This window comes from Anomaloglossus baeobatrachus, chromosome 3 (assembly GCF_048569485.1).
Source record: "Anomaloglossus baeobatrachus isolate aAnoBae1 chromosome 3, aAnoBae1.hap1, whole genome shotgun sequence".
Classification (NCBI taxonomy): Eukaryota; Metazoa; Chordata; class Amphibia; order Anura; family Aromobatidae; genus Anomaloglossus; species Anomaloglossus baeobatrachus.
Genome location: NC_134355.1, coordinates 238,967,999 through 238,990,498, shown reverse-complemented (window position 1 = coordinate 238,990,498; position 22,500 = coordinate 238,967,999). Strand labels below are relative to the sequence as shown.

The 22,500-nt window shown below is 43.0% G+C and overlaps 1 protein-coding gene across 6 annotated transcripts in view; it reads left to right on the top strand.

Annotated features, from left to right (window-relative positions):
• Nucleotides 1-22,500, top strand: part of QKI (QKI, KH domain containing RNA binding) — a 292,754-nt gene that overhangs the window by 234,683 nt on the left and 35,571 nt on the right. For all 6 annotated transcript variants that reach the window (XM_075339776.1, XM_075339775.1, XM_075339777.1 and 3 more), the window contains one exon: nucleotides 17,069-17,156. In XM_075339776.1, coding sequence (XP_075195891.1) covers nucleotides 17,069-17,156 — 88 coding nt within the window. The remainder of the gene's footprint in view (nucleotides 1-17,068; nucleotides 17,157-22,500) is intronic.

Below are 22,500 nucleotides of genomic sequence, written 5' to 3'. Positions count from 1 at the left end.
TTGTCATATTTCCAAATAGACACATTCAGAATCTTGTTGGCCCCCTAAGCACTAATCTTTCAAACCGCATATCTGTACACACATTAGAAGTGGCACTGATTATCTCCAATGACCTCAGAGTGTATACCCTTGCTGCTCATCGCAGTTTTTATTCAGTTATTTAAAATCAATGCCCGGTTTTCTTCTGCCTCTACTTATTTTTTATTCATACTATTTGTCTTGATTTTTATTATGCTCTATTGTATATGGGAATATTACAGGTTTTCCCTATGTACACTTTAGCCACCTACTTCCAGTACTTAAAGAGAATCAACCATCAGGATTCTCATATAGAAAGTAAAGCCAGTGCTATACTGGTGCTATGATGCTTTATGTAAACATACCTTTTCTTCTGAGATAGGATGTTTTATTTCAGAAATATGTGCAAGTAAAGTTACAGCAATGCACTGCTAGTTGATTGACAGGTGCAACAGGAAGGCAATATATCGGTCAGGTCTTGCTATCTGTTCCTGCCTTGTCTGCCTGCCTGGCCTTCCTAACCCCTTGTCGCCGTCATAGATGTTAATTCCGGCGCAGGCAGGCAGACTGAGACGGGAATAGATAGCTTTAACGCACACATAGCTAACTGTAATGTTACCAGCCTTAAATTGGGTTTCTAAACCAGATACACCCTTACTGAGTCTTATTTAGATTAGTTTATATACAGAATTTTCAGGATTTTAATCTATTTCTCAATGGTGGTCTAGTAATTTATACATTATATCTTCTGTTCTCCATGCACAGACTCTGATAATCTGATATATGTGTATTCTATTCAGAAGCCAATAGGAGGTAGGCAGAGCCTCAGGAGCGAAATAGAACTAGTGATTAAATAGTAGGTGTGTCTCCGACTACCTTTTACACCTTAGTCACTGATGACATCTCTGCCTAAAGCCGTACTGTACTGTCTGTATCGGGGCCACAATTCCCTGACTGAGCATGGATCTCCTCACGTGAACTCACACCCTCAGATATGTCCATAAGGGTGTAAATTTGGGTAAAGAGATCCATAGTCAGTCCTTGCATTGTTGCCTGAATACAGACGCTGCTTGTTCAAGCGTTGTTTTCTTCCTCTTTGCACCAGCAAAGTGAATGAGCTTTTCTAACCCTCCTGCACACGCTGCTTACTTTCCCTTGCAGATATGAAACAGTTTGATATCTGCAGCGCATCAATTCTTTCAGCTTTTTGTAACATTTTTCACCGAAAGGATGATAAAAAATGCATATGTTAAAGCACATATTTCCTGCAGCGGTTTTCCTGCCAAGAGACACTTTTGGCGCAGAAATGTGTACTGCAAATACTTAAAGGGGGTGGTTCACCCCTTTTCATTACTGGCTACATCAACATTATGTTAAGAAACAAGGGTTCTCTCAAATACCTTGTGTTGCCAATAGTGCCTGTGAGTGGCACTATTGGAATCTGCTCATCCCCTTCGCGTGGCCCGTGGGATCCGTAACCTCTGATGTCCGGTGATGTCACATTAACTGAGGCAGGCCGCAGTCTTCCTGAGTGATTGTTCTGTAGGTGGCATTTCACCGCTCACCACAGCCCAGCATCTCCCTGCTCTCTCCTTCACTGCAGAGCACCGCAAGCAGGAGCGACGCTGGACTGTGATGTGTGGTGAAACGCCGCCAGTGACTCATGGAGACTGGGGCCAGCCACGGTGATGTCATGACCTGATGACATCACCAGACATCAGAGATCATGGAGTCTGGGGGCTCACGTGAAGGGGGACGGGGCAGACTGTAATAGCGCCACTCACAGGCACTATTGGAAGCACAAGGTATTTGATAGAAACCTTTTTTTCTCAATATAATGGGGCTAGTAATGAAAAGGGGTGAACCACCTCTCTAACGTGCATATACCCTTAGAGCTGAGCTAGCCTTTCATACAAGCACTGAGTTTCTAGCAAGCAAGCCTCTCACACTGCACTTTAAATCTCATTATTATTAGTTCAGATATGGACAGTCCTTAAATGTTTTTTAAATATTGTTTACAAGAACACTAAAGACCAAGGGTTTTCTTTTTTTCATACTTGGATAATTGTTAAAAGCTATGGGTCTGATTCATCAAAGCATTTACATCTGTATTTTGGCGTAAAAAGTTTTGAAAAGTTATATAATTTAAGTTTAACTGGAGAATGTGCTAAAATGATGGAACTTTTAATGTTCTCTCACCCTTTTCACCCCGCTCTGACAGGGGGCAGTACTGGGGCGGAAACATGCTGACCGCCGCCCCTCAGATTCATGACCTGTGCTGGCGTTTGCTACTCCACAAATACTAATCCAGCTCTCCTGATAGACCAGTGTGAGCAAAGCCAGTCTTGTTACATCTGGCCCTACCATTCCCTACAGCATAATATGGACGGTTACCTGCTAATCGACCACAGTAAATGTGGCCACTTATAATAAACCTCAATGAAATAATTTATAAAGTAGCTCCATATTAAACAAGCTAAATTACCGTATTTTTCGGACCATAAGACGCACTTTTTTTCCCCCAAATTTTGGTGGAAAGTTGGGGGTGCATCTTATGGTCTGACTATAGGGCTGCGGCCAGGAATGAGGGTGCTGCGGTGGAGCGGGTCATCGGGGGCACGAGCAGGCTGTAGCAGCCTGCCGTGATCACGTGTGCCCGCTCATTACATATGCAAGCCTATCCTCCCGCCCATTTCTCAGCGCAGAAGCTGGCGCTGACAGGTGGGCGGGAGGACGAGCAGGGACACGCGCATATTAAAGAGCCGGTCCGCATGATCACCTCTGGCAATTACAGCCTGGAGTGATCATGTGTGGCTGTATTCACTGCCCCCCGCGCGTCATCATCAGCGCGGGGTGCAGTGAATCAGTGTACCCACCCGTCCCCGTGTGTGGAGCCGTCCCCCTGCAGCATCGCGATGTCTTCCTGTCTGTGCCGGTCAGCTGATCTGTGCCGGTCAGCTGATCGGTACAGACAGGAAGACATCGCGATGCTGCAGGGGAACGGCTCCACACACACAGGTAATTGCCGCTGAGAGGAAGATGAGCGGCTGCAGGGAGTGAGGAAAAGGTGAGTATAAACGTTTATTTTTTTTTTCTCTGTGCTATAGGATACAGGCCATATACCGGGATGGTATATGAGCACGATGGGGGCATACTGCAGGATGGGAGTATATGAGTAGGATGGATGGGGGGTATATGAACAGGATGGAAGTATATGAACAGGATGGGGGTATATGAACAGGATGGGGGTATATGAGCAGGATGGATGGGGGAATATGAACAGGATGGATGGGGGAATATGAACAGGATGGGGGAATATGAGCAGGATGGATGGGGGGTATATCAATAGGATGGGGGTATATGAACAGGATGGGGGAATATGAGCATTTGGGGACATTACCCCCATAACAGTGTCAGCAGCAGATCCTCGCCCCATAACAGTGTGTCATGACCACATTTTTTTGCTTAAAGTTTTATTTTTCTATTTTCCTCCTCTAAAACCAGGGTGCGTCTTATAGTCCGAAAAATACGGTAACATTTCCATAAGACTTGTAAGGATATTTTTCAAGCGTTTCCTAGATGAATTCTGTATAAAAGTCCTGTGTACACCTATTTGTCAATGGCTGAAGAATCCAGCATTGCTGAGGATCTGATGGACATGGTCATTCTTATGGGTACCATCACTGTTCTGAAATGACATCTCACGCGAGGTCTAGCGCCAGTCAGGAATATTAGTAATGTTGCTGCCAGTGGCTTTTACTGATCTTGCTGCCGATTTATTTATTTTTCTCTTATGGCGACCGATTCTAAAGAAACAAACCATGGCGATGATTGCCAAGTGTAAAAAGGCCCTAGAAAATGTGAAATCTACTTGTCGTGTCAACTTTTGTCTCCACATGAATTAATTTCCTGTGGATGAGAACTTGGGAAGTTTGTCTAGGCTTTGTTATTAGAAGGTTAATTGCAAATTGTGAAATGGCTTCTACATGTGCAGTGTGCCCTCTGTACACAGCCGTTTCTATTCCATAGCTGTAGGGTTTTCGGAGCTGGTCACATGCTCTGCAGTATTTCACAGACATCTTAGTCAAAGGCTTTTTGTTTGCTGTCTCAGCCGAGCAGCGCCCTGCTCCACAGTAAAGTACCGCTCTGCGCTATGAAAAATAACCACTGGCTGGAGAGCAGCTCAGCAAACAGTCGCGCTTTCTCCCAGGCAACGCCATGGCTCCGGCTTCTAAATAGGTCATGTGATTGACACATTTGTCCCCATAGAGGGCTCTTTCAAGAATGAATGTAGGTCTGTGCTGGCTGTAAAACTAGCTGGGACGTCTGTTTCTAACTATATGGAGCCAGTGTTGGAAGATGGGGTTCTAGAACTGTGAAATGTGTTAATATGAGAAAGGTAGAATGTGTGAAAACAGAAAAAAACTTGTTTTGATTGTATAATGTGGCCTTTGGTCAACTAAATATTTAGCAATTAAAAAAACAATAGCACAAAAAGAAAAGCAAAGTATTTTCTAACTTGCAGACAGATATAATCACAATAAGATCTTTCTTCCCTGCCTCATATTTACTAGTTAGAAATTCAATTTATTTCATTGCCAACCTTGTTTGGAAGCTGATTCTGCAGCATTCAGGGCTGGAATAGCAACACGTCCAGAAGCAACAGACTGCACTGCCATAGACAAGCCTCGTCTCCCTCAAAATCCAGCTACTAATTCTCCCCGCTGTCAGAATAATTGTATTGTTTGCATGTGGCTCAGCATATTCCAAGGAAAGCAAGAATTCCTTACTGGAGCTAAGGAAACTGTTATCCCTAGGTCCTCCAGTGAACGTTGCTATTCCTGTTGGCCAGGGTGGGTTCATATACTTAAAGGGAACCTGTCATCAGAAATTTTGCTTTCCCCCTCTGCAGCACCTGGGCTGTATTCTAGCAAGGTTCCTGTACGTTTTGTGGCCCCTTTTAAACCAAATTAAATACTTTATAAACTTCTACCTTTTGCTATGTAAATTTTGTAAATCGTCCATGGGGGCGGGCTCTCTGCTGACCGTTGCTGTTCCTCCAGCACATTGACGCCGTCCCCCCACGCTCCGTTTCATCCATCAGGACGCCGCCCACTGCACCCTAGTTGCCACCCACGCCAGGATCGCTGGTGACGTGTGTCACAAGCACGAGATTATGGGCGGTGCTGTGATTGCATCGCAAGTGCCCGCCCATAATCTCATGGACGCGCTTTCCCCCACTGCCTCCAGCGTTCTGCGCAAGCGCTCGCCGGCCAAATGACCTGACGTCACCTCCTTCCCATCTTACCCTGCAGCAGGGCAAGATGGGAAAGGGGTGACGTCGGGTCATCTGGCCAGCGAGCGCTTGCTCAGAACGCTGGAGGCAGAGGGGAAAGTGCGGTCACGAGGTTATGGGCGGCACTTGCTGATGACACTCACCGCGCTGCCCATAACCTCGTGCCTGCGCAAAACGTCACCAGCGGTCACATGTGCACACAGTGCACAGTCCCGCTACAGTCGCACAGCGCATGCACGGGACCATGGGCGCCCAGGGGAGGCGTCCTGAGATATGAAATTCAGCATTGGGGGGGCGGCGTAAATCTGCTGGAGGAACAGCAACGGTCACCAGAGAGCCCGCCCCCATGGCGATTTACAAAATTTACATAGCAAAAGGTACAAGTTTATAAAGTATTTAATTTGGTTTAAAAGGGGCCACAAAAAGTACAGGAACCTTGCTAGAATACAGCCCAGGAGCTGCAGAGGGGGAAACTTTTAGGTTTAAAGCAAAATTTCTGAAGACTGGTTCCCTTTAAGCATTGCCTGGAACTTCTATTTTATTAACACGCTCAGTTGGACCATTTTTGCCTAGGTTTCTGCCTGACAAAAGCAAAGCAAATACCTGCGTGTAAAACCGCTACTAGAAGAGTATCCTGATTTAAATGGGATCATGTCAGATAGGGTGATGGGCAATGTAAAAAGATAATGCCAAACTGTTTCCCCAGTGTATCTTTAACATTATGACCCACAAATTTGTCAAGTGAAATAGCAGTCATCTTTGCATATCATTTGAACCCGTGCCTGTACTGTGAAGAAGATAAGCAGGCTATGTTGCTCCAGAGAAATAATGATGCTAATTTATCTTTGCCAGTCCACCTAGGAAAGGAATAGCACGGCAAGGCATTCGCAAAGGAAATTGAGAAACAACTGAGCCATGCTCTGCAATTTCTTTCAGTTTATTTTTCTGCTTTGGTTTTCAAAACTCTGAAATGGCTGTCAACTGGGACTTTATCCTGCTTTTTAGGCTTTACATTGATAGTTTAGTTAGGAATATAAATACCTCTGTGACTTGTATGCATCTGATAAATCTTACCTGCTACACTGATAGGGAATCTGTCAGCAGGTTTTTGCTAGGGAATCTGTCAGCAGGTTTTTGCTAGGGAATCTGTCAGCAGGTTTTTTCTATGTAATCAAAGGACACAATGAGGAAGGAGCTGAGACACAAATTTCAGGTGTGTGTCACTTACTAGGCTATGTGCTGTTGTTTATATACAATAGTGTTTTATCAGCAGGAGATTTACACTGTGCAGATTAGGTCTTGTGTGCTGCTCTCAGATGAGGTAGCAATAACCTGGTGACAGATTTCCTTTAATCCCTTACCGCAGGCAGTAATATTACGTCCTGGTGGTCATAGTGTTAATCAACTCGGGCTGCTGCAAGCAACGCACATCTCCGCTGATTTATACAACTGAGATGTGTGCCTGCTAGGCACGAGTGGAATCGCTATCCGCCCGTGCCTTTAACCCCTTAAATAGCACTGTCAATATGTGGCGGTGCCTTTACACTGCGGGGAAAAAACGGAAAGTGTAAAACTGGCCAGTCGTGAAGGGGTTAAAACACAACTATAATTATTGTATTTTTTCCTTGGCAAGGGATAAGGTGTGTAAGTGTCATGCAGGTAGTAACATACTTACCGGTCGTAGTCCTGAATCACACAATTTTTGGTGTGTGGAGTGGAAGTCACTTTTTGAATGTTCTCAATTCAGGTGTGTGAGAGTCAGACTCAGAGCAGGGGTAGTGAATGGTCTTGGTCTCATAGACTTGAGAGCAAATTTGAGGGACACTGCACAGTGCACAGTTATCTGACAGGTTACAGATGCAGTCACGTGATGCCATAACGCTTAAACTGGAAGACGACGGCTACCGGTGAGTGTACACAATACCTCTCAAAGGAGAATGTAAAGAAAATCACTGAAGTGGTACCTTAGCTTTCATAGAGACCAACAAACCGGTTATTGTTGTAAGTCCAGTATGGGGTTCAATATGTTGTCACCCAAAGTTTTCATCCAAGCATTCATCTAACAGTTTGCTGATGGGACAAACCTTTTTAATGCAAGTTGCCTGACTGATTTGTCTGCCCCTCCCTATATGTAATTCTCCTCTGAGGAGTGAGGGGTGGTTTTTATTCTGTTTATTCACCAAACACATACCGTATTTTTCGGACCATAAGACGCACTTTTTTTCCCCCAAATGTTGGGGGAAAGTTGGGGGTGCGTCTTATGGTCTGACTATAGGGCTACGGCCGGGAATGAAGGTGCTGCGGTGGAGCGGGTCATCGGGGGCACGAGCAGGCAGCAGCAGCGCCTGCCGTGACCACGTGGGCCCGCTCATTACATATGCACGGCCATCCTCCCGCCCATCTCTCAGCACAGAAGCCGGCGCTGACAGGTGGGCGGGAGGATGAGCGGGGACGCGCGCATAGTAAAGACCCGGTCCGCATGATCACCCCTGGCAATTACAGCCTGGAGTGATCATGTGCTGCTGTATTCACTGCCCCCCGCGTGTCATCATCAGCGCGGGGTGCAGTGAATCAGTACACTCACCCGTCCCCGTGTGTGGAGCTGTCCCCTTGCAGCACGCGATGTCTTCCTGTCTGTGCCGGTCAGCTGATCTGTGCCGGTCAGCTGATCTGTGCCGGTCAGCTGATCTGTGCTGGTCAGCTGATCTGTGCTGGTCAGCTGATCTGTGCTGGTCAGCTGATCTGTGCTGGTCAGCTGATCGGCACAGACAGGAAGACATCGCGTGCTGCAGGGGAACGGCTCCACACACACACAGGTCATTGCCGCTGAGAGGAAGATGATCGGTGCTGCAGGGAGTGAGGAAAAGGTGAGTATAAACGTTTATTTTTTTTCTCTGTGCTATAGGATACAGGCCATATACGAGGATGGTATATTAGCAGGATGGGGGTATATGAGCAGGATGGATGGGGGTATATGAGCAGGATGGGGGTATATGAGCAGGATGGGGGTATATGAACAGGATGGGGTATATGAACAGGATGGGGTATATGAACAGGATGGATGGGGGAAATATCAATAGGATGGATGGGGGGTATATCAATAGGATGGGGGTATATGAACAGGATGAGGGAATATGAGCAGGATGGGGGTTTATAGCAGGATCATATACAAGGCAGGAGGATCATTACCAGGATGGGGTACCTTAGTAGAGAATTTCGGGACATTACCCCCATAACAGTGTCAGCAGCAGATCCTCGCCCCATAACAGTGTGTCATGACCACATTTTTTTGCTTAGTTTTATTTTCCTATTTTGCTCCTCTAAAACCAGGGTGCGTCTTATAGTCTGGTGCGTCTTATAGTCCGAAAAATACGGTATGTAATGTCTTTGATTCGCTTACGTCATGTACTGTGGTGCTTGAGAGTTTGTGATTTCACCTTCAAATTACTGCTATCCTAAAGGTTCAGGTCATTTTGCTGCTCACAGACCTGTGATGTTGAATCAAGTAGGTCAAATTTATACATAAATGTGAAAATTTTCAGGGGTTCACAATCTTTCATGCATGCACTGTATTTTGTACAAACCATGGCTGGGTACCCATAGAAGTGCACTGGGCCTTACTGTATCTCTATATACCTCATTCCATAGGTGGAGATTTTTTTATTATTTTTTTTGTCATCCCATACAAGGTTTAATTTTTCCCTCAGGAAACTACCCTACAACAACATGTGGGGGGCCTGCCTCCAACTCCATCCTTATTCTATCTCTGGTATTTGGATTCTGTATCTGCTACATTGATCAGATATTTTACACATTTAAAGGCAGAAAAACGCAAAATATCATTGATACAACAACTACGGGAGTAAAAACACCCAAAAAGAGTATTTGGCCTAATAAAATCAATTTTTATTGGATACATTTTTTATTCACATATTAATCCTTATTCATAAAACACAGAGGCTACTATGTGGGCAGGGACAAGAAAGTACCGTATTTTTTGGATTATAAGACGCACTTTTCCTTCCCCCCACAAAAACCCCCTAATATAGCTTACCAGGAGGTGAAGTATTGGCAGGGGGCTGTGTGGGTGGCCGGCTGTGTCTGTCTGTGCGAGCGGGCGGCTGCCTTTTTGTGCGAGCTGGCGGGCGGCCTGCTGGCTGTTACTTTGTGCGAGCGGGCAGGCAGCTGATTGTGCGGGGTGAAGTGACTGTGCGGTGTGTGTCCCAGATGGTCTGTCCGCGCTCCGGGCTTCAAATGATGGCGCCCAGTGTCAGCACTCGTACAGATGGAGCTCTTGGATGAGACCTCCATCTGCGTACGTGCCGCTCCGAGCACCATTTCTTTGAAGCCCGGACCGCCGACAGAGCATCTGAGACACTCACTGCACCGACCTGCTCCACCACACAACCACCGCAGCTTCCGCTGCCTGCGCTTACCCGCCGCAGCTGCCTGTGCTGACCCGCTGCAAACACTGCCCCGCGCTCCTGCCAGCAAAGCCTCTGCCTCCTGTTACCCCGCTCCGCTGCCGCCCCCCCTCCTGTAAGACAACACCGGAATCTCTACATTTGGGGTGCATCTTATAATCCGGTGCGTATTTATAAAACGAAAAATATGGTATATAATTATATGCAAATATATCCATAAAATATGGGAAAAGATATCTACATAGCCTGCATCTTTGGAATGCAATTTTCCCTATTAGTTTACGTCTTTTCTGATTTTTTTTTTTTGTGCCACGCATTATGCACTTGTACTTTACTAGACGTTTCTTTTTATTTAATGTACTTTGATAAATGGGTATTTATGCACTATACATTTGTCTTCCATCTACTGACTTTGGCTAGGTCTTAGATTGTTACATATTTGGTTTATACACATCTACAGATTGTTCTTGTATTGTTCTGGGTGTCTGAAGCCATTTGTACATCTGTGAAGTTATATGCCTATTTATTGGATGTGAGTGTTCTAGGCAATTTAGTTTTAATTGATTTTAACATGGTATTGTATTCAATAAAATTTGTTATTTACAAATAGGTGTTCTTATTGTTACTGTAATCCCCCATCTTATGTTGCATACTGAATTAATATATTCTGGCTGTGCATCTTTATCTTTATATTGCCCACACAAGATTTGACATACAAATTTGAAGGGTGGGTTTTCCACAGTTCCTTGTATAGTGGGTGGCTGGGAGTGCTGCCATGCAGGAAAAAAGCAAAGGGACAGCGGTACAAAACCACCACGGTGGACTCATCATTCTCTGGGTTGGTCGGTGCCTCCATATCAGTGGTTTTAGTACTTTCTGAACAATGTCATGAATTCTCCTCTTATAGTTGCTACTGTGGCGCTCCACCCCAGTTTTGTCTCCATTTTATTCACTTTGAATTCCCCTTTTACTGCAATCTGAATGGTCATGTGCTGGAATGAGAACATTTCCTGTTCAGAGGCTTGGTCAGAGCATGATCTCACATAAATTCTATGTAAGTGCAGTTCCCGATTTAATATAGGAGCAAGACTGTAAGTCTAGGGGGTGATGTTGTAACTACTCCCAGGTCGTGGCCACCACTGTCAGATGGTTATTGTAGGGGACTTTTTCACGCCTTGGTATACCACTCTAGGTATGTAGTATTGATCCTCTCTAGGCTGTTGTAACCAAGCGGCGACCTGTTATTAGTATTCTATATCATTCTACAGGGCACATTCCACATAGTTTCTTTTGACCGTTGATCAAGTTATGTCTAGCATTTTGCCTGTTGTCTCTTGGAGGTCATTCTATACATATTTGGTTAGCTTGTGGAGCACATTTCTGGGTGAGCCAGTGGTCTTCTTGCAGGTCACATCCTGTTTTCTTGTCCTGTATGCAGTCTGGAGTTGAGCACAGCGTGAAGCATGGGATTCTTGAAATGAAAGGCTTTACTTATAACTAAGTATCAGGATGTGGAAACGATGGAGGGGATCTGTAGTGCTTTGTGTTTGTATTACCAGGGGTGGTCACAATATACAATATGCTATTTTTGCTATTTCCTTTACAGTTGTAAGGAAAGTACCAGTGAAACAGTCTGACAATAACCACATAGGTGGGTGAAGTCACACACGAGTCATAATCCAATACCGGCTGATCATATCTTTCCACATGCCCAGCTGTCTGTATAAATTCCTCCAGACATATGAGGTACTGTCTTTTAGAAGGTTCTCGGTGCTTACCTTTAAACTTTACTACAGTCCCCTTCTTGGAGAGTTGTAGGATCATTTGCAGTACACACACGTGTATGTGTAGGAATGTGTTCTGCGCAGTGAGATTACTTTATTAATTCTGAATGGAAGGGTCTCCATAGTGAATAGGAACATTCATGTGTAAAGGATAGCTGCCTGGGCCCTGGTATATCTGGATTGCAGGGGGAAGGTATTCTTTTTGTCAGCAGGATAAAAGCATTCCACAGCATGCTCTGTCAGAAATGAGTTTCACAGGGCAGGGCTTGGCGGTTGCAGCTGTTGCCATGCATGACATCCTTCAGGGGCCCCAGAGGGAGGAAGAAAAGAAGGCCGAGCACAAAGTATGTGGGCCTCCAGATCCCTCAGGGCCATTGGGCCTGGCTAGTGTGCATTAAAAGGAACAGAGTCAGCAGCAAAGTCTTCAGCTACTGTTCAGGTTACGTCGCTTGTGTTAGCTGGTGTGTACCCACCACAAATCCATTTTTGCCCAGTAAAACCAAGTAGTAAAACAGCATGGTTATAGCAATACAGATGCCACTTAGGTTTCCTTTTTTAATAATCTGTTTTTTATAGTATACATACAGAATACAAGGGGAATGTTGAAGAATTAAGAGGATGAAAGGCTTGAGTCAATCGCTTGGGCTTAAACTAAGCAATGCAAATCCAGCTTTAAGTGACCTTATTGATGTTTGCTTAAAGCAGCTTCCTCCTAGTACAAATGGCGGGGCTTTGCTGTAGTCCCTTCCAGGTAGTGTTGTGTCCCACTGCAGATTGCCTTGGCCTCCCATGTGCATCCTTACTTTGCTTATACAGCCAGAGCCTCCAGGATCGCCTGCAGCGAATATAGATTGTCTGAGGGAGCCTGCTTGATCTGCTGTCAGGTGGCCAAGGACAGGTCAAATAACACAAATACCCTGGATTAGGAGCAAATACCTATATGGGTCGGTGTATTGTACAGCTTTCTGGTAAACAAGACAAAATGCTGCACAGCAAGTTTCTATTTTCTGTCCTATTCAAGGGTGAAATGACTGCTTGCTGCAAGAAATGGCACCATCTTCTGGTGAGAAGTGAAATCTGTGGGCATACACAAACATCAGGGTGAAGCCATACACTTTCCTAATAAGTATGTGTCTTACAAAGACAGAATGAAAGCATATCTTTTTTTGAATTTGGCATGAATGTTCTAGAATGCTGGCTCTTTCCGAGTGTTTCTTTACTTTGTTGCTTCAGGCATCTGCTCTGCAACTGCTAGCTAAGTGGACGGAGTAGTACCAATTACTGAGCACCAGCAGCACTCTTATTAAAGGACCACTCCATGGCATCAAGCTATCATACGCGATCGTATACTCGGCAATTTCCTCAGATGAAAAAGCCCACACTGAGGAGTCTATAGGACAGGGGATTATTATATTTCCGAGCACTATTTTAGTTGCTAGGTTACTTTTCAAATCCATCCTACCGCCTCCTAAACAATAAAGTAAAGCTCTATGGGCAATAATTGCACATTTATCATGTGGAAATGTAACTCCGCTTAGGCTTCGTGTCACTTTATGAGCTTGATTTAGCATTGACCTTTTTTATCACTATTTTAAACCCTAATCTCTGGCTATCTTTCCAATTGGATGCTGCCAGTGGTTATACCCCCTCCCCCTATTAATGCCGACCACAGTCTGGTTTCTCAATTTGTTATAGATAAGAACTTTTATTAAGTCGCCTATAACTGGCTGCTGAAAGGATGTATATTTATTTTCCTAAATGCTGGCAAATACATGCATTAGAATGCTATAGAAAGTTACATGTCCTTGTGGCCTTTCTGAATGCAACGCTCTTCTGAGTCTCTGGCATTAACTTTCTGTTAGATACCTATAAAAGTTCTGACCTCCGAGAAGAAAAAATATTCTGTTTTAATCATATCAACTATGTGCTAATGTCTCCAGAGTTTTACTAAGCCAGCTTGAGTGAGAGCTGGATCTATAAACGTTGCATATTTGCCACAAAAGAAAAATACAATGTTTTAATGTCCACGTATTCTCTCTTTGCAGATTTGAAGTAGTTCTTAGTAATTCTTTTTCAGCGATTTTCACCTATTCTTATGAATGGCGTGAGAAAATAGCATTAAAAAAAGTGGGAAATATTTTACTCCATGTTTTTTCTGCCACAAGACAAGTATTTGCAGCAGATATTTCTGCACCAAATACCAGGAAGCATTTTAGTAGCCATGTTGTCAGTGTGCCAAGGTACAGACCACATAGCAAGGCTTCAGTTTTTGTGACAATAGTTTACTAAGATAATGAACTAATAAAAACCATGTACATTAATGTCCTGGCCAGCAGACATCATTGGTACTCGCATATGCTGCCGTCACTATGTGAAAAGTACTGGTAGTCTAAGACATGGCCATTTTGGCTTCTTACAGGAGCCATTTACCTGGATACTTTGGATACTACTGAGGCTCCTCATGTGGAGAATATTCAGATGTGTTGTACTAATGATGTGACTATAGGCCGCTTTACACGCTGCGATATCGGTACCCGCCCCCATCTTTTGTGCGACACGGGCAAATCGCTGCCCGTGCCGCACAACATCGCCCAGACCCGTCACACATACTTACCTGCCCGGCTACGTCGCTGTGACCGGCGAACCGCCTCCTTTCTAAGGGGGCGGTTCGTTCAGCGTCACAGCTGCGTCACTGAACCGCCGCCCAATAGAAGCGGAGGGGCGGAGATGAGCGGGACGTAACATCCCGCCCACCTCCTTCCTTCCGCATTATGGCCGGGAGGCAGGTAAGGAGAGGTTTCTCGTTCCTGCGGTGTCACGCGGAGCGATGTGTGCTGCCGCAGGAACGAGGAACAACATCGTTACTGCTGCAGTAACGATTTTTGAGAATGGACCCCCATGTCACCGATGAGCGATTTTGCATGTTTTTGCAACGATGCAAAATCGCTCATAGGTGTCACACGCAGCAACATCGCTAATGCGGCCGGATGTGCATCACAAATTCCGTGACCCCAACGAGTTTGCATTAGCGATGTCGTAGCGTGTAAAGCCCCCTTTAGTCTAGGGGGACAATCTTGCGCACACAGCCTAGTTTATTAGCCACGTTTAAAAGGTTAATTAACTGCTTCTTTAACACTACAAGCGATAGCAGGGCTTTTGGGTGTCCTGTAAATACGGTAATCTTGAGACAAGGATTTTTCTGTACTTCTTGTACATCTTATTATTTGCTGAGACTTGACTGCAATTGATTAAAATAATGAAAAGGGTGTTAAGACTACTGCACAGCCAAACCACAAGTGAACAACTGGTCCAGGCAGTGTATTAACCTAAATGATTTATAGCCGTAGTGGCGCACTCTGCACTGCATTTAGGAGAATAATCGCGCACTCCAAGTAAGCCATCTGCTTACCATTTCACATTCCCTGAAGGGAAATAACAGCACTTTTTAGAAATTCTATTCCATTTCATGTTGTAGCTTCTGTGAGATAAATGTCATTTTATTATGGAAAGTTTTAAGCCTTCTAATTTGTATACATGGTTGTTGGGAATACATTATTTTAGTGTAACTATTGTACTTTTAATTAAAAATACATGTTCACTATTTTCTGTAGAACTTGAGCATGTTGGAAAGGAGCATTATGCTGGCACACATGCTTTGTATTTGCTGATATACTCCAGCAGATTTCATGTTGATACATTTTTACTATAAAAACATGTATTAGTAATTAACACATTGTTTTCCCAAGCAAAAATTGCTGAAAAAGTCAAGTATTTAAAATTTTAGCCTCTAAAAAATGTTTCTCTGGCCTATCTGCAAAGATACCTGAAGGAACTGCTTAAGGGTATGTTCACACAGTGCATCTTTGCTAACCACAAAGATGCAGTATTTTTGGCCCCAAAAAACACACCCGCGGAAAAACGCATGCGTTTGACGCTTTTTTTTTTTTTTACCACATTTTGCCCAATGCATTTTTTAAGTCAAATCTATTGACTGGAAGGGCTCAAAAATGCTGGAAAAACGCAAAAAGAATTGACATGCTGCATCATCAAAAATGCAGTCAAGATATTGACAAAAAAAGATGCACTGTGTAGACAGCAAAATAGAAATCTCATAGACTTTGCTGGGGGAAGAAAATGCATGCATTTAGGTGCATCTTTGTGACCTCAAAAACGCAGTAAAAGACGCACTGTGTAAACTTATCCTAAAAGGAACCGGTCAGGTCCCCTATGCCCCCAGAACCAAAAGCAGTTCTGGCTGCATATTGCTAATCCGTGCCTAACCATCCCTGTATACACTAGCATAGGTAAAGAGATCTTTAGAAAAAGAATTTCTAAAGATCATTTATGATATGCTAATGAGCTCGGGACTAGTCGCAAGGGCATTATATCCCCCAACTAGTCTGCCCTCTTAGCATGTTAGAACACCCACAGGGACTTGCTAACATGCTATTCAATGCCCAATGACCAGCATGATCATCAGTGGCATTGCGCGTACCTGTGTCCATTGCCGCCGCCTCATACACCAGCTTTTGGATCCGTGCACATGATCAGAGGTCGCGGCACTTCTGGTCATGCGCATTATGAAGCCGGGTGTACGCGTCCTGGCTTCAGAAAGGTCTAGTGCACATGACTGGAAGTGCAGTGACTTCTGACCATGTGCACGGATCCTAAAGCTGGCGTCTGATGTGGTGACAATGGACTCAAATGTGTGCATCACCGCTGATGACGCTGAGTAATGGGCGTGCTAACATGCTAAGAGGGCAGAATAGTCTAGGGAAATAATGCCCTTGCGACTTTTTCTAAAGATCTCTTTATCTATGTTACTAGATTGTGGGACAGTTAGGCAGGGATTAGCAGTATGTACCCAGAACTGCTCGTGGGTGGCTCTGGGTGCATATTGCACCTGACAGGTTCACTTTAAAGGGTCACTATAATGCCTGATAAGGCTGATATTGATGTGGACTTGGGCAGTTTTTTTAAACATCTCTGGTGCACCAGTTGTAGATTGCATCAGATTTTTGTAAGAAATGTGCATCTCAATGAACGTGGCACGCTTTTCATTAGATCTGGTATGCAAACCGCAGGTCCGTCTCAATGTAATACTGGCAGTATGTGCACCCCAGAGATATCAGCTAACCCATATATAGATATATTTCCAATGGAAATGTCACACCATGAATATGCTGTTTATTATGGCCAATAGAAAGTGGACCTTGATATCTCCTATTATCTGATGATTGTTGCGCAGTGGTGTTCCCTGACACACATACAGCTTTTTGGAACATGCCACTGTTACATTCAGGTAAATTCGTTGCACGTAGCCGGGAGTGTCCGTGTGAATGAGCCCCTGTAGCCCCTAATAGTCAGACCGTAGCTATGTCTTTTCAAACACTGCTTTGTATGATAACTGACAACAATGGGAAACCCTTTTAATGTTTGATCCTAAATGGATAGAGAAAAAATCAATGAAATTATTGTGTTTTAAAAATCAATGCACCTGTTGTGAAATGCAATTTCAATCATTTTTCTTTTATCCTAACTTGTAGGCTGAAGGAGAAGACAGTTTAAAAAAAATGCAGTTGATGGAACTGGCCATCCTGAATGGCACGTACAGAGACGCCAACTTAAAATCACGTAAGCTTTTTTTTTTCTCCGTTTTAGCCTCCTTATGCTGATTTTTTTCCCTGATACATGCAACAAACACCTTGTAAAGCTGAATTATTTATTTCTCTAAAATACATTTAACAGCTCATACTATTAGTATATATCTGTCCACTTGTAGCAATTTGGTCTCCCTGAATGTTTGCAATTTTTTTTTCTTTATTCTTACGGTATATACGGTAGATCTTAACCCATTCCCAACCACCCACTGTAGTAAACGTTGCACTTACTGGACTTCGTGCAGCACCAACGTTTCTCTACGGTCAGCGATCTTACTGGGATCAGGATACACACAGTACAGCAAACGCCGGGATTCCGGTGCAGAACTCTAGTTTTTCATCAGGTCCTGATGATATTAACGCTTTGCCCTCTTCCATATCCTGCGATCTATAGCAATCGTGGCATATAGAAATTTATGAGCAAGAGTATTCCTCCTTTGACCCATCCAGCACCTCCATGACACGTTCATGCGGTAGCCGAGAGTTGTCATGGTCACCGGAAGTCAAGCGATAAGCTCTGGATCTGCCATGTATGGTGGCCAGTTAGATTATGCGAGAAGTGGGGTCCAACATACGATCTGTCAGTGGAAAACTTGCAGGAGTAATATATTGCCATGCTTGTGCATTGCAGTACATAACACCAGCGATCAGACTGATAAAATGGAGAGACAAAGTAAAAAAGTTAAACAAAAAAAACCTATACCAATAAATAAGTTTATGTAAAAAGATAAACAAAGTAGACATTTGTATCACCTTGTCCAGAACGACCTTATCTATACTGTCACACTATTAACCTCTTCAGTGAAATGCTTAATTAATAAATAAGTAAATGTGACTATTTCATCATACTGCCAAAAAAAATGGAATAAAATGTGATCAAAAAGTTAATATAAATAAGTCATTGTCCCTCCAGAAAACAAGCCCCCCCCAAACAGCTCCGTCAGCAAAAAAATTAAAAAGCTATAGCTCTCAGAATACAGTAGTGCAAAGACTTTTTTTTTCTATAAAATAATTATGTAAAAGCTACAGAACATAAAAAAAATTGTCAATATTGACTTGAAAAATAAACCTGTCTAACTTCTAACAAATAGTGAATGGTATAAAACAGCACAAAAAAAATCCCGAATTGCTGTTTCATGATCATTCTGCCTTACAAAATTCTGAATAAAAAACGATCGACAACTGTTGTGCCCGAAAATGCTAGCACTAAAAATGTCAACTGATCCTGCAAAAAAACAAGCCCTCACTTGGCTGTCGTTAGAAATTTAGAAAAAATATAGCTCTCAAAATATGGTGATGCAAAAAAACATTGTTTAAAAAAAAAATAAAAATCTGTAATAGTTGCCAAACAAAAAAAAACTATATAAATAAGGTATAGATGAAATCGCAACTTCCCAAAGAATAAAGCAGTCTAATCACTTCAACCACACGGTGAACTATATAAAAAATAATTAAAGCCATTCTTGCCCTGCTGTTGATTTTATTTTTCTTCCTCCCAAGAGATCACAGTAAGGTTCGGCTCACATTTATCCTATGATTGACTGTGAGCACTTACACCAGCGTTTACATGTAAATCTCTGAAATACGCGATTCAGGCAAAAAACCCCCAACAGAAGATTAGCAATAATGAGGCAGAGGGGATCATTTTGGACTTTTCTGCCTATGTTCCGGCAGTGTCCATCCTTTCAGTGGTGCATAAAAGCTTGGTCAGCCACCGTTTAGTGCACTTCTTAAAAGGACAAAGCTGCCAGACAGAGTCCAGAGTTAACTCTGCTTCCTCATTATATGGATCCCTAAGTGGTATCATCTGAATCTTGTCATTCGGAGATTTAGATGAAAACCACGATGATGTAAGTGCTCAGCGTAGAGCATGAGATAACTGATCCAAAGTGTTAGGTAGAATGTTCCAAATTAATGCTTCAACTTAATCCACAAAAAAATGTCCACAATCAGATCTGTCATTGGAAATATAGGGGTTTTAATGTTACTGGTAACACAAAGGCTCTGGAAAGTCGCTATGGCTCCACTAATAGAATTCCAGCAAAACTTGCCCTTCCAAATTCCTCCTGCTAAGCCCCACACTATGCCTAAACCACATTTAGCATCAACATTTGGCATTACTGTAGTGAGGAATGCCCACTTAATTTACAGGGTGCATGTCTCCAGAAGCACAAACTGTGTATAATGTTTGGGCACTACAATATATGGGCACTGTAATAGCAGATTTGCTATTTTCACTCAGCATCATCTATTGCTACTTATTTCTGGAAAGCATCCATAGAGTTGAGATTGTCACTACACCTGTACATACATTCCCAGAGGGTCTAATTTCCAAAACTGGGTTGCTTAAGGAGGTTTCTGCTTTTCTGGCACTAGGGTCTCTTTATATGGAGTTGAAATACTATTCTATGATAATCTGTGCTCCAGGAGTGGTTAAGTAGTACTGTACAGCCACATATGGGGTATTATCACGTTAAACAGAAATTGTGACAAATTTTGGTGCCTTTTTTTTTTTTTTTCTTTTTCTAATTTCCCCATGTGTAAATGTAAAGTTTGGGGCTAAATTTTCTTCACCGCCCAATGGTATAAAATTCTCTAGCACATTTGTGATGTCGATATGATCACTGCATCCCTAGATAAATTTCATTGAAAGGTGTAGTTTGTAAAATGGGGTCACTTATGGGGGGTTGTTCTGGCACCTCAGTGGCTCTGCCAATGTGACATAGCTCCCACAAACCAGAACTACAAAATTTGTGCTATAGCATGGCACTCCTTCCCTTTTGAGTTTTGCACTGCCTGAAACTTTCTGTCCACATATGGGATACTGGTGTACTTAGGAAAAAAAGGGAGCACACTGTTTGTTCTGCAATTTCTCCAATTAGCCCTTTTAAAAATTAACTTGGTACTAAATAACATTTATTTCTTTACAGCCCAGTAGTATAAAATTCTGTGAAGAACTTTTGGCATTAACCTTTTCCTATCCAATAAAATTTCCTGTTCTGGCTGGCTGCCAAAAATAGCACTATGTGCAAAGTCTTGCCTGCTATGCTTAGAAAAGGGAAATTCCACTCAGTGGCACGCTAGTAGGGACTTATTACAGTAAAATGCGTATGAATTATTGATGTCCCCTGCCAGGGGACAAAGGAGCGTAACAGAATTTTTGGAATGTTTTCACTGGGGGGGACTCAGGATAGGAAAAGGTTAATTTGTTAACTGCACTCCTAGATGAATTCATTAAAATGGCATGACCTATGGAGGGCTCTGCTGTTCTGGCACATCAGGGGCTATGCCAAAGTGACATTGCACCCGTAAACCATTTCAGCAAAATCTGAACTTTAATGTGGCACTCGTTCCCTTCTGAGCATTGCACTGTGCCTCAAAAGTAATTTTTAATCATATATGGGGTATTCACTTAATCAGGAGACATTGTGTAACAAATTAACAAATTGTACTATTCGTTTCTTCCTATTACCCCTTTTGAAATTTAAAAACTTGGGGCCAAAGCAACATTTTATTTTTAATTTTTTGTTTTCTTTGAAAACTTGATAATTTTACATTTACTCACCCCCAATGTTATACAATTCTGTGAATCACCAGAGGGTTAAAATGCTCACTACTTCCCTAAATATACTCAGTGAGAGGTGTAGTTTCCAAAATGGGCTCTCTCTTATGGGTGTTTATGCTGTTTTAGCACGTCACGAGCTTTTCATATGTGACATGGTGTCCGTAATCTATTCCAGCCAAAATGGCACTCAAAAAGTCATATAGCACTCCTTCCTTTCCAGTCCCTGCCATGTGCCCAAACAGTAGTGTTCCACCACATATGGGGTAACAGAAGAAAATGGACCATATAATTTGTTATATGGGGCTTAGCAACATATTTGTGGTGGCAAAAAATTTTTTTCTCATTTCATGGCTCAACGTTATAAAATTCTATGAAGCAACTGCGGGTTCAAGGTACTCACCACACCTCTAGATAAATTCCTTGATGGGTCTAATGAACAAAATGGGGTTTCTTGTGCTGTGTTTCCACTGACAAACGCAACATGGTGTCCGCTAACTATTACAGCCACTTTTCCACTTCAAAATTTAAATGGCACTTCTTTCCTTCTGAGCTCTGCCATGCCGTTTTCCACTACATACAGTGCCTTGCGAATGTATTCAACCCCTTTTAATTTTTAAACCTTTTCCCACATTTCAGGCTTCAAACATAAAGATAAAAATTTTAATGTTATGGTGAAGAATCAACAAGTGGGACACAATTGTGAAGGTGAACAATATTTATTGCTTAATTTAAATTTTTGTAAAAAAATAAAAAACTGAAAAGTGGGGCACGCCTATTCTGTACCTTTTAAGTTAATACTTTGTAGTGCCACCTTTTGCTGCGATTACAGCTGCAAGTCGCTTCGGTATGTTTCTATCGGTTTTGCACATCGAGAGACTGAAATTCTTTACCATTCTTCTTTTGCAAATAGCTCAAGCTGAGTGAGGTTGGATGGAGAGCGTTTGTGAACATCAGTTTTCAGCTGAATTCAGGTCTGGACTTTGACTTGGCCATTTTAACACCTGGATACATTTATTTGTGAATCATTCCATTGTAGATTTTACTTTATTTGGGATCATTGTCTTGTTGGAAGACAAATCTCCGTTCCAGTCTCATGTCTTTTGCAGACTCCAACAGGTTTTCTTCAAGAATGGTCCTATATTTGGCTCTATCCATCTTCCCATCAATTTTAACCATCTTCCCTGTCCCTGCTGAAGCAAAGCAGGCCCAAACCATGATGCTGCCACCACCATGTTTGACAGGAGGGATGGTGTGTTCAGGGTGATGAGCTGTGTAGCTTTTACGCCAAACATATCGTTTGGCATTGTGCTGAAAAAGTTCGATTTTTGGTTTCATCTGACCAGAGCACCTTGTTCCACATGTTTGGTGTGTCTCCCAGGTGGCTTGTGGCAAACTTTAAACAACACTTTTTATGGATATCTTTGAGAAATGGCTTTCTCTTTGCCACTCTTCCATAAAGGCCAGATTTGTGCAGTGTACGACTGATTTGTCCTATGGACAGACTCTCCCACCTCAGCTGTAGATCTCTGCAATTCATAGAGAGTGATAATGGGCCTTTTGGCTGCATCTCTGATCAGTCTTCTCCTTGTTTGAGATGAAAGTTTGGATGGACGGCCGGGTCTTTGTAGATTTGCAGTGGTATGATACTCCTTCCATTTCAATATGATCGTTTGCACAATGCTTCTTGGGATGTTTAAAGTTTTGGAAATCTTTTTGCAATCAAATCCAGCTTTAAACTTCTCCACAACATTAT